The sequence below is a fragment of the Lampris incognitus genome, chromosome 1, assembly GCF_029633865.1.
Source record: "Lampris incognitus isolate fLamInc1 chromosome 1, fLamInc1.hap2, whole genome shotgun sequence".
Taxonomy (NCBI): domain Eukaryota; kingdom Metazoa; phylum Chordata; class Actinopteri; order Lampriformes; family Lampridae; genus Lampris; species Lampris incognitus.
Genome location: NC_079211.1, coordinates 147,604,050 through 147,617,917, shown reverse-complemented (window position 1 = coordinate 147,617,917; position 13,868 = coordinate 147,604,050). Strand labels below are relative to the sequence as shown.

At 46.1% G+C, this 13,868-nt stretch overlaps 1 protein-coding gene across 1 annotated transcript in view; it reads right to left on the bottom strand.

Moving 5' to 3' along the window:
- The window catches only part of fras1 (Fraser extracellular matrix complex subunit 1), a 333,688-nt gene that overhangs the window by 190,217 nt on the left and 129,603 nt on the right, over positions 1 to 13,868 (bottom strand). The window contains exon 19 of the mRNA XM_056280308.1: positions 11,557 to 11,724. Coding sequence (XP_056136283.1) covers positions 11,557 to 11,724 — 168 coding nt within the window. The remainder of the gene's footprint in view (positions 1 to 11,556; positions 11,725 to 13,868) is intronic.

The following is a 13,868-nucleotide window of genomic DNA, read 5'->3' as shown; positions in this document are numbered from 1 at the left end:
CTCACTATCTCTCTCGCTCTCTCGTCTCTCTCCCTCTAGTCTCTCTCTGTCTGTCTGTCTCTCTCTGTCTCTCTCTGTCTCTCGCTCTGTCTCTTGCTGTCTGTCTGTCTCTCTCACTCGTGTCTATCGGCCTCTCTCATCTCTCTCTCTCTCTCGCTCTCTCGTCTCTCTCCCTCTAGTCTCTCTCTATCTGTCTGTCTCTCTCTGTCTCTCTCTCTCGCTCTCTCGTCTCTCTCTCTCTAGTCTCTCTCTATCTGTCTGTCTCTCTCTCTCCTACCTGAGCAAAATCCGGAGACGCTTCTCCTTTATCTACTTTAGTAGCAACTCATATTGTCGATGGAGCAGAAAACAAAACTTATGTATTCACAGTTGACTTTATCACATGCACACACCTAAACACGCACACACACAACTATCAACAAGCACTTTTCTTCTCCCTCTCTTCTCTAAAAGACACGCAACCTCTTTCATTTTCTCGCTTCAGCACAGACATGGATATGCTTAGCAGGCAAACACACACACACACACACACACACACACAAAACAAACACAGACACACACACATATGCCCGCGGTCTTCTGGGATGCAGCGTGAGGCATATTAAACAGAGCTCGCTGCCACAGTGGCATCCCTGACAGAGGGGAGGGGAGGGGTGAGACAGACCGATGGCGGTCGCCAGCCTCTCGCTCCTTTTATTGCATCAGGGACATCTAATCTGTTGCCGGGTGGGCGGCGCGTATTGATTTCCCTACAGTCCAAATTGGTGTGCGCCGGTGCTCTTATCAGACATTATCTGGTGCCGGCACTTACAGAATTGGCTCCATCACGGCGTATTGTGCTGACGGGGTTGTAATAATAACGACAGAGTGCAGATGGAGGTGTGATTTAGGTTTCCGGGGGGGGGGGGGTCCTAGTAGTGACCTCTGGAACAGGACAAGTCAAATGGAAGCTGTTTCAGGTGCACGCCTTCATGCATCGTTTGTCTTGTTGCCTTGTGTTTATAATTTCCAGTAATTTCACAGATTTTTTTTCATCAGGAATAATGTTGTATTTTCCATGTGTTTGATTCCGGTGTGGGGAGATGGCGGTGCGAATTCACGTTTGCAGCGGCCTCGCCCAGTGCCAGTGTTGGAAGATGGTAGCACGAATTCACATGTGCGGCGGCCTCACCCAGTATCGTCGATGCAGTGTCTTTGTCCACGTCTGCATCTAAATTTGTGTCTCTGTTGGCTGGGAGAGCTGGTGCTGGATCGGCTGGGAGCGCTTGGTCTGCTGCGTCCAGTTGCCACAGGGACCACGGCCCTGCCTGGAGCTGCACCCGAGGAGGAAACATGGAGGGCGGTCTGACAGGACGTGTAATCGGGGCAGGCTAGGCTAACTGCTAGCCCATGCAGACCGGCGATTCTGACAGTCATCCGTTTGTTCCCTTGGTCAGGGATTTTTTTAGTTTGGATATACGTGTTAGTTTGAATATGTGTGTTCTTGCCGTTCTTAAATGTGTTGCTGTCTGTATGTTGCACTGCTGGGGGCTGGGGGAAAGGGCATTTAGTTTCACTTCATGTGTGCAAGTACATGAGGTGAAATGACAAATCAAGTGTTCCTGATTCCTGATTCATCCCTGCAAGGAATAGTGTAGGCGTTAAAGATTGGCCAGGTAAATTGGGGAGAAAAAGGGTAAACCCCCCCCCCCAAAAAAAGAAATTAGCGACCGTATAAACACATAGATTACCATGTTTAGTTTTGTTAGACAAGAAATCCATCTTTGTTGAAGTTTGAAGGTCTACTTGGCTTCTTTCGAGTGGAGCTGCTAATGATCCTGATAGACATTCAGCAACTGAGCTAAGCTAGGCTAAAAAAACTGACATGGAAACTCTATCAAGTTTAGAAGACACAGTAGACACAGTAAAAATGAAACCATGCCCTTTAAGGGTTATATACACGTGAAGAACTGAACCCCGAACTCAAACGAGTCACCAGTTCTGTTGTGTCAGAAACAAACCAGAAACCTGGTTGAACCTGAGTTTTACTTATGGATGTAGTACTATGTGTTGGTAAAGGTCTTGTACCAGCTTGTTCTGTCATATCTGCTTGTTAGACAAAACAACTTCACTGCTTCTTCAAACTCAACACCACCTGCCTTCTTCTTCCTCATCTGGCAGCTGTGATGAAGACAGAAAACACTATGCCCCTGTCATTTGTCCTGGTAAAGTCCTACCAGACATCAACCATCCTTATCACATCCTGCTACAGTCTGCAGGATGTGGAGACTGATGGATTAGCTGTTTTGTTAAACATGGCCGCAATAAAAGCATCAAAATTGTGTAATTGTCGCTTTAAGTTTATCTTCCCTTCACTTGATTCAAACTCTGACAAAGTAAAAAGAAGAAATGACGCGGCTTAAAAGATTAAAATATGGCGATAATGTCACGGAGACACATTTTCCATTTTCAATTCTCAGTGAAATTCTCCATTTTTCGATACAGCTGTAAGGCTTTAAGAGCTGACAGCTATTAAATTCAAACCAAAAAAGACTTGAAACCCATTATCTCTTGTAATAATATTAATAATATCAGATATAGTATTAATCAAATCTAAACTGACACAGAAGCGACCAGGGCTAGTGCTTATGATACGTTAGCACTGTCTGTCTGACGGCAGTCTGCCTGGCACTGGCGGACTGGGGTTTGTGTGTGTGTGTGTGTGTGTGTGTGTGTGTGTGTGTGCGTTTGTATTGGGAGGTGGTGAATCCCCACCCAGGTGTCTGTGTCCAGACAAGAGGGGAGGAGGAATTTACATCACATCTGATAGTTTGTCAGGACCAATTAACGTAGGTATGTGTACATGTGCATGCGTGTGTGTGTGTGTGACTGTATGAGCCCTTTTACTAACAGGGTAACTATGTACTAACCTGTTTCTGTGTGTGTGTATGTGTGTGTGTGTGTGTGTGCGCCTCCATACTGAGGATGCATTTGTGTGTGTGTGGCTGATTTATGTGACTGCACACCTCTGTCAGCCTATGTATGTATTGCTTACTATGTGCTCAAGTGTCTGAGCACACTTTAAAACTCCAGTCAGCTACCCCCGAACGGAACGGTATGAAACCTGGACCGGTTTAAAACTCCAGTCAGCTACCCCAAACGGAATGGTATGAAACCTGGACCGGTTTAAAACTCCAGTCAGCTACCCCCGAACGGAACGGTATGAAACCTGGACCGGTTTAAAACTCCAGTCAGCTACCCCGAACGGAACGGTATGAAACCTGGACCGGTTTAAAACTCCAGTCAGCTACCCCGAACGGAACGGTATGAAACCTGGACCGGTTTAAAACTCCAGTCAGCTACCCCCGAACGGAACGGTATGAAACCTGGACCGGTTTAAAACTCCAGTCAGCTACCCCAAACGGAACGGTATGAAACCTGGACCGGTTTAAATCTCCAATCAGCTACCCCCGAACAGAACGGTATGAAACCTGGACCGGTTTAAAACTCCAGTCAGCTACCCCAAACGGAACGGTATGAAACCTGGACCGGTTTAAATCTCCAGTCAGCTACCCCCGAACAGAACGGTATGAAACCTGGACCGGTTTCAATCTCCAGTCAGCTACCCCGAACGGAACGGTATGAAACCTGGACCGGTTTAAAACTCCAGTCAGCTACCCCCGAACGGAACGGTATGAAACCTGGAGCGGTTTAAAACTCCAGTCAGCTACCCCTGAACGGAACGGTATGAAACCTGGACCGGTTTCAATCTCCAGTCAGCTACCCCGAACGGAACGGTATGAAACCTGGACCGGTTTAAAACTCCAGTCAGCTACCCCCGAACGGAACGGTATGAAACCTGGAGCGGTTTAAAACTCCAGTCAGCTACCCCAAACGGAACTGTATGAAACCTGGACCGGTTTAAAACTCCAGTCAGCTACCCCAAACAGAATGGTATGAAACCTGGACCGGTTTAAAACTCCAGTCAGCTACCCCGAACGGAACGGTATGAAACCTGGACCGGTTTAAAACTCCAGCTACCCCGAACGGAACGGTATGAAACCTGGACCGGTATGAAATCTATGACTGGGGATAGAGATAAAGGCAACAGGAACATTGGTCTGGCTGGTTTTAATTCAGATGAACAGTTGGCTGATGAGTTAAACACATTTTACTTAAGATTTGATCATCATGACTTCACAGAGAAACTGAATGCATTAAAGAACAGCACTAGAGCGCCCCCAGCTTTGACTGTTGATATCAAAAGTGTGGAAAAACTCTTCAAAGTCACCAAGTCCAGCAAAAGCCCTGGATCTGATCATATCTGTGGTCAGGTTCTTAGAACCTGTGCTGAACAGTTGTGTGGAATATTTCACATCATTTTTACACGATCCCTTCAGCAAGAGGGTCCCTAAATTATGGAAACGTTCCACAATTGTACCAGGTGCCAAGACTTGAACCCTGTGACATTAAATGACTATAGACCAGTAGCGTTGACATCTTAACCATGACGAAATTTGAGAAGCTCGTTAAAAATGAGGTTTTATCGCAGGTGCAGAAATCCCTTGAGCCACTGCAATTTGCACACAGGCCCGACAGGGGTGTACAAGATGCCACGATAGCCCTTTTAAATTTTCTGTACCACCATCTTGAGGGGACAAATGCTCATGCCAAGCTGTTGTTTATAGATTTCTCCTCAAACTTTAACATGAGCCAGCCACATCTGTTAGCAGAAAAGCTAATTCATCTCTTCAGTCTGGATCTTAATCTAGCTGGCTGGATACTGGACTTCTTGACTGACAGGTCCCAGTGTGTGAGGGCTAATTGCTCTTTTTCCAATCAGCTGTACTCTTCAACCGGTTCCCCTCAGGGCTGTTGTCTCTCCCCGTTACTCTACATCTTGTACACTAATGACTGTCACTATAGCAACCATACCAACAGACACATTCAAATGTGCGGATGATTCAGTGATTGTAAGTCTTCTTGAAGGGGAGGAGGAAAAACATGGACCTGTGGTCGACGATTTTGTGTCTTGGTGTGATGAGTCCTTTCTCCACTTAAATGTGTCTAAAACTAAAGACATGATGATCAGCTTTAGAAAGACTCTTCCTAGTCCTGTACCTACCAGCATTAAAGGTGCTGACATTGAGCTACAGATATCTGGGGGTTGTTCTCCACAACAAACTGCTTTGAAACTCACGTTGCTTCCACATCAGAGAAGGTCCAACAAAGACCTGTTTTCCTGAGGAAAATGTGGACATTTAACGTCTCCTCCCAGATGATGACTCTCTTTTATACAAGTTTTACTGGAACAGTTTTAATGTACTGTACTGTTGCTTGGTTTGGTGACTTGACTCTGGCCAATAAAAAAAACAGCTTGATAGACTCAACAAATGGGCTAGTAAGATTTCAGGGAGAAGCCAAGCCCAGCTTACTGACCTTTATAACAGGAAGGTGTTCAGAAAGGCTACTTCCCTTCTGGAGTGCCAAGGTCACCCCCTTCGGCCAGACTTTGAGCTGTTACCCTCGGGTCGTCGGTTGAGGATGCCCTGTATTAGGACTAAGAGACACAAGGCTTCCTTTGTCCCCACTGCCATTTAACTGTTAAATGGTAGACAGTACTCATCTGTTGTCTGCAGATGGTTTGTTTCCTTGCTCTGTATAGTTGAATTCCTTTGGTTCTCCTTGCCCACTATGTCCTGTTGTGAATTCTGCCTTGCTGTTTGTACGTCTCGTTTTTGTGTTAGAGTTTTATTACACTGGCTGCAAACTAATTTCCCTGTAGAGACAATAAAGACACTTTGACTTTGACTTTTCACTGGGGAGCTGGTGGCATGTCAGAACTGCCCGCCAACACAAACACAAACACGCACAAACAAAGGCTTCTTCGTTCCTCTGTCCCTCCACACCAAAGTGCTTGTTTACAGAGCAGTGTGCCTCTCCACACTACTATATGGATGTGAGGCATGGACCATCTACAGCCACCATCTCAGAAGCCTGGAGGACTTCCATGTGAGATGTCTCCTGAGGATCCTTGGCATAACTTGGGAGGACAGGAATGGGCAGGCAGTTGCAGAGTGGAGTCTACCCTAAACCACCATCAACTCAGCTTCATGTTTTGGGGTTTTCCGGCTACTTCCTGGATGGTTCTGAAAAGCTTGATGGGCATAGCATCAGTAACTAAGGAGGGCGGGGCTTTGCGAAAGGTCAATTGGGACGAAAACGGGGGGTAAAAAAAAAAACAACAACTGGCCGTGTCTGTGGGTGGGTAGCCAGATGTGGGTACGTGTCCTGGTCGCTGCACTAGCGCCTCTTCTGGTCAGCCAGGGCGCCTGTTCAGGGGGGAGGGGGAACTGGGGGGAATAGCGTGATCCTCCCATGTGCTACGTCCCCCTGGTGAAACTCCTCACTGTCAGGTGAAAAGAAGCGGCTGGCGACTCCACATGTATGGGAGGAGGCATGTGGTAGTCTGCAGCCCTCCCCGGATCAGCAGAGGGGGTGGAGCAGCGACTGGGACGGCTCAGAAGAAGGGGGTAATTGGCCAAGTACAATTGGGGAGAAAAACGGGGGGAAACCCCCCCCCCAAAAATGAAGAACTTGGAACTGATTGTATATTGATTGCTCTTGTGATCAATATATAATCCATATGAATGAATCACATCTTTATGAAACAACACCCAGCACAGTAGAACTAAATTAATAAATACTTTTATTGAAACACCCTTTTCTCTGTTATCTGATCCCTGACTCCACTCCAGCAAATCATCAAGAAGCCACTTCTTGGCTTCCACCCTGAAGGTACTCAGGTTCTCCACCTGTTTGCTCGGCAGTTGTTTACCTACTGAATGTCAACATGATGTTAACACAACAGCACAGTACAGTGTTGAACCCGGTACACTGTCTCTCTCATACTGACCCCAGGCGAGGACAGAGCCGACAGAAGCCTTCCTCCCCCGACTCCCATTCATCCATCTCGGAGTTTTCTCCTTCAGGATGATTAAGGGGGTTCGATACGGCTAATGGCTATCCAATCCTCAATACACTAAACAGCACTTTGTTGAGTTCCCCCCGTTGTGAACGTTAAAGTCACGTTGGACGAGGGCACAGAAAACCGCTCATTAGGGCGGCCGTTACCTTTTTCAATAAAAAAAACAAAGAAAAGAAAAACAAAGCGAAACACAATAAATAGCGCACTTTCAACACCAAAGGATCATTTTTATTTTCCCTTTCCGGGCTCTTGTCCTTGATTACTTATCGGCCGGGGCCTTGGAACTGCAAGGCAGGCATTAATTCACGAGGAAACAGTGCACGTGTTTCTTCCTCATCTCACCAAGATAAAGAAAGACACGATAATGAGCTTGGCCATCCTTGTTTGTTTATGCAAAACATATTCGGTCGATTCCCTGTCCAAACAGGGAAATTATTTCATGATGTCCTGGAGACGTGCGGGGAGCCAGCGAGTAAACCCACGGTATCGGGGCGTGAGCCAGACACCAGGGAGGACCTTCACATCTTTGCAGCGCTCTGGTTTAACTTTCAGAGCACTCAGAGGAATCCTAAAGAACTGAGGGGGAAACGTGTAAACAACAGAAATGGCTTTTTCTTCACCAGAACTCAGGAGCCATAAACCGACAGGAAGCCATAAAGCTGTTCCACAAAGGAAGCCTGTCATTAGAACGACGGCGACACGCTGCAAACATCTTGGAGCGCAGCTGTCGAGTCAACGGTGACCGAAAGAGAGAAGACAGAGAAATGAGCGTTCATCTCCTGGACCGTGAGAAACCGCCAAAACCCATCCAGAACACAAGCGATGAGCTGCAGGTCCAAACGTTTCTCTCACCTGGACCCAGAATGGTGGAACAAACCTCTGTCCTCCATCAGAACTACAGACTCACTTCCGTCCTCTTCCAGGTTTTACACCAATCCTTAAATGGTTTCTAAGCGATACACACAAGCTGTCTAGCGGCACGTTGCAGCCAATATGAATCACCTGATCAGGAATCAGGAACAATTTGTTGTCATTTCTTTCGTGTACTTGCGTACACAAAAGAAACAAAATTCCGTTTCCCCCAGCCCACAGCAGTGACACACAAAGGCAAAAACGCACATCCCAAATTTCCCAAAAATGACACAACCAAAACATACAAAAACAGTAGAGAACGAAGCAACAAAAACAACATAAAGCAAAAACAAAACTCAAAACAGTTAACAACACAGTCCACTCAGTGCAACACAGTCCAAAAATTCTATTGTCCAGAGAACGAACACCAGCCAGGATGACTGCCGGAACTGACGGTCTGCATGGGCTAGCACTTAGCTTAGCCTACTCCACATCCACGTCCTGTCAGACCCCCCTCGGTGTTTCCTCCTCGGGCGCAGTTCCGGCAGGGCCGTGGTCCCTGGGCCCACCGGACACAGCAGACCAAGCTCCCCTGCCGATCCAACGCCAGCTCTCCCAGCCAGACACCTTCGACACACCTCCCCGCACTCCACACGACCAAACTAAAAACACAGTCAAGGCTAGGCGAGGCCACCACCAGACCGCCTTCACTGTTATCAGACCTGCCGGTCTGCATGGGCTAGCAGTTAGCTTAGCCTTCCCCGCTTCTGCATCCTGTCAGACCACCCTTGGTGTTACCTCCTTGGGCACAGCTCCGGCAGGGCCGTGGTCCCTGGGCCCACCGGACACAGCAGACCAAGCTCCCCTGCCGATCCAACGCCAGCTCTCCCAGCCAGACACCTTCGACACACCTCCCCGCACTCCACACGACGAAACTAAAAACACAGTCAAGGCTAGGCGAGGCCACCACCAGACCGCCTTCACTGTTATCAGACCTGCCGGTCTGCATGGGCTAGCAGTTAGCTTAGCCTTCCCCGCTTCTGCATCCTGTCAGACCACCCTTGGTGTTACCTCCTTGGGCACAGCTCCGGCAGGGCCGTGGTCCCTGGGCCCGTAGGACGCAGCAGTCCAAGCTCTCCCAGCCATCAAATGAAGACAAAACAAACTTAAGACATAGACGTGGACAAAGACACTGCATGGACGGTACTGGGTGAGGCTGCACAAATGTGAATCCGTGCCACCGCCTTCCCACACCGGAAGCAGAAAATCATCCGATACCATTATATCAGATGATTAGTCTCTTCGGTTGTACCCTCGTTTCAACACCGTTATTAATGTTGTCTCCAGCTCTACCCTCCTACACACCCCTCACATCTATGTTCTTACGATGATGACTCTTCTGTTAAAAAGTATTCATCATGATGGGAAAATGTATTACAATATCTCCAATTCTTTTTCTAACAGTAACAATTTAATTTCTTCTAGTGACAAATTTATTTCCACTGGCAGAAATTAAATTGATACCAAGCTCACCTGATTAAATTTTACATTTATCTGCCGTAGTTACGATACTATGTGTCAGTATAACTCTAATTTGTATTCTGATTCTCCACCTACCTCTGGATGATCTAAGACACACACACAATACATGTACTCAGCATGACATGTACTCTTACTATGTAGCAAATGTACTACTACTACTATGTCATACAATACTACTATGATATAATTACTATGTTGCAAATGTACCACTACTAGTAATACTTTTTCATATAGTACTACCATGATATGGCTTCTGTGTAGCAAATGTACTACTATTATTTCATGTATTACTACAATGGTATGATTACTGTGTGGCAAAGGTACTACTACTAATACTTCAAATATAACCACTATGATATGATACTATGTTGCGAATATACCACTCCTAGTAATACTTTTTAGCACTGCTACTTCATATAGTACTATGATATGATTACTGTTTTGCAAAAGTACTACTACTAGTAATACATTTTCATATAGTACTACTAAGATATAGCTACTGTGTAGCAAATGTACTACTACTAATATTCCATGTATTACTACAATGGTGTGATTACTGTGTAGCAAATGTACTGCTAGTACTACTACTCCTTCATATAGTACTACTATGCTATGACTACCGTGTTGCAAATGTACTACTACTACAATTTCATATAGTTCCATTATGAAATAATTACTATTTAGCAAATGTACTATTACTGCTATTTCAGAGTACTACTATGATACAATTGCTATGTTTCAAATGTACTACTAATACAACAACTATGGATTTTTCATATCGTTCTACTATTATATGGCTACTGTGTAGCAAATGTACTACAACTACTTCATATATAACTACTATGAAATAATACTATGTTGCGAATATACCACTCCTAGTAATACTTTTTAGTACTACCACTTCATATAGTACTACTATGATATGATTACTGTGTTGCAATACTACTACTACTACAATTTCATATAGTTCCATTTGAACTGATTACTACAGTATAGTAGTAGTAGTAGTAGTAGTAGTAGTAAAATAGTTGTAGCATGATATGAAGTAGTAGTACTTTTGAAACAGAGTGGTCATATCATACAATTACTATGTAGCAAATGTACTACTACTACTATCTCATATGGTACTACTACAAAATTAATACGATATAATACATGTACTGCTACTACTTCACATAGTACTATAGTGACATGGGTACTATGTAGTGCTCTGTGGCACCTGTTGGTGACACCTGAATCTATCTGATGGGTTCTGACTCACGTTGTTTCAGAGCATCTGTTGAACAAGTAAACGCCGGTGTAAAATGGACCACGGCAAACTACAAAAACCTCCTCCAGAGCTCTTCAGCCAGCTTTGTTGTCGTCCTCCCTGAATTCTTCTGTCTGTCTACTCCCCGAATGCCTTCCTACCCGCACCTCCACGCCTCCTCCGCTCAGCGGCCCGGCCCTTCACCTTCCTCGGCAGCCGGGGACGGAAAAATCACTGAAGAGCCTCACGTCCACCTCTCACATCCACTGAAGAACAGTTTCTATATCTCTCTGTAGCTTCCATGACACTTCACCGTGTTCCTCACACACTCCAGAGGCTGACCCCCGACCTTTGACCCGGACCCTTGACCTTGTGGCTTACTCCATCGTAGCACCTGCTGCTCCTGTTTATCTCGTGGCGGTAAAAGCTCAGCATGTAATTCCAAAGTAAGCGCTGGGACTTGAAACAACGTCTGGCATGGTGCGGTTCGTCTCGTTAAAGTTAACGAAGGCTCCCGCGACATGAAAGGCATGCTGGGAAACGAGCAGCGCTACGCACGTCGACGTTAGCGAGTGGCTTTAGCTCCGCGAGGAAAAAGGTAAGGGAGGGGGACAACGGCGTGTTCCGGAGCCCGTGCTAACAGACCTGACGGACGGTTAGCTAGCAGGGGCAGGAGACGGCGGTTGTGGTAACGGGGCAGAATGTTTAGGTGCAGCAGGAGGTTTCTGAGAGCGAGCTGAGGTTATTAAGGTGGAAACGAAAACTCAATGATGGCGTAAAAAACAACAACAACAACAAACACTACCCCTCAGTATGCTGGGAAAGCAGTGTGTGCTAAAGACGCGCCCTAACAATTAGCTAATTGCAAATACAAAAAGTCACCCACTGCCCCCCCCCCCCTCCCCACAGACACACACCCACACCGTGTCAGTGTGTACACACATACCTCGACACGTGCGTGTCCCATCCAGGAAAGTGTGCATGGGACATCCGGAGGTGCACACGCCATGGAGGAGGTGGCTGGCCTGCAGGTGGAGGACCTCCTCCGGCTTCAGACAGCGCAGACAGTCAGACGCTAGAGGACCCACGCAGGAACGACAGGACGGGTGGCAGTCTGGAGGGACAGACAGACAGACAGATACAGAGAGACACATCAGACAGGGATACAGACACGGACCGAGAGACAGACAGGCACAAAGGGGAAGACGGACAGAGAGAGAAAGAGAGGCAGACAGAAGGACAGATGGAGGGAGACAGGTAGACAGACAGCCAGGGACAGAGGAAGAGACAGAAACCAAGACACAGACAGAGAAATAAGCGCAGACAGAGTGACAGACAGGGAGGTGACGAGAGAGAGAAATAGACCGAGACGGACAGATGCTGAACCCTATTTTGAAAGTTTGGGGAAAGTTGTCTTTTCATCTTTATCTACCATTCCCCCTGTTTCAGCTGCACCCCCCCCTCTTCTCTGTGTGTGTGTCTCTCTCTCTGGCGCCATATAAAGCCCCGCTGAACAAAAGGTCAGGTGACTTGCAGTGGAGGATCCTGCGGGGAGCGCTGGCAGTTAACAGTTTCCTTTCTAAGATCAACCCAGCTGTTTCTGTTAAGTGTCCCTTCTGTCAGTCGCCACACACAATGTTTCATTGTTTGGTGGGATGTGAAAGACTTCAGGTGCTTTTGAAGCTCTACAACTCATATTGTCTCACTGTAGTGACACACATTCTCTCACTGTAGTGAGACATATTCTCTAACTGTAGTGACACACATTCTCTCACTGTAGTGACACACATTCTCTCACTGTAGTGACACCTATTCTCTAACTGTAGTGACACACATTCTCTCACTGTAGTGACACCTATTCTCTAACTGTAGTGACACACATTCTCTCACTGTAGTGACACACATTCTCTCACTGTAGTGACACATTCTCTCACTGTAGTGACACACATTCTCTCACTGTAGTGACACACATTCTCTCACTGTAGTGACACATATTCTCTCACTGTAGTAACACCTATTCTCTAACTGTAGTGACACACATTCTCTCACTGTAGTGACACACATTCTCTCACTGTAGTGACACATTCTCTCACTGTAGTGACACATATTCTCTCACTGTAGTGACACACATTCTCTCACTGTAGTGACACACATTCTCTCACTGTAGTGACGCACATTCTCTCACTGTAGTGACGCACATTCTCTCACTGTAGTGACACACATTCTCTCACTGTAGTGACACATATTCTCTCACTGTAGTGACACATATTCTCTCACTGTAGTGACATATATTGTCTTACTGTAGTGACACACATTCTCTCACTGTAGTGACACATATTCTCTCACTGTAGTGACATATATTGTCTTACTGTAGTGACACACATTCTCTCACTGTAGTAACACATTCTCTCACTGTAGTGACACACATTCTCTCACTGTAGTGACACATATTCTCTCACTGTAGTGACATATATTCTCTCACTGTAGTGACACATATTCTCTCACTGTAGTGACATATATTGTCTTACTGTAGTGACACACATTCTCTCACTGTAGTGACACATTCTCTCACTGTAGTGACACACATTCTCTCACTGTAGTGACACATATTCTCTCACTGTAGTGACACATTCTCTCACTGTGGTGACACACATTCTCTCACTGTAGTGACACACATTCTCTCACTGTAGTGACACATTCTCTCACTGTAGTGACACATATTGTCTCACTGTAGTGACACACATTCTCTCACTGTAGTGACACATATTGTCTCACTGTAGTGACACACATTCTCTCACTGTAGTGACACATTCTCTCACTGTAGTGACACACATTCTCTCACTGTAGTGACACATATTCTCTCACTGTAGTGACACATTCTCTCACTGTAGTGACACATATTCTCTCACTGTAGTGACACACATTCTCTCACTGTAGTGACACATTCTCTCACTGTAGTGACACATATTGTCTCACTGTAGTGACACACATTCTCTCACTGTAGTGACACATATTGTCTCACTGTAGTGACACACATTCTCTCACTGTAGTGACACATTCTCTCACTGTAGTGACACACATTCTCTCACTGTAGTGACACACATTCTCTCACTGTAGTGACACATTCTCTCACTGTAGTGACACACATTCTCTCACTGTAGTGACACACATTCTCTCACTGTAGTGACGCACATTCTCTCACTGTAGTGACACATTCTCTCACTGTAGTGACACACATTCTCTCACTGTAGTGACACA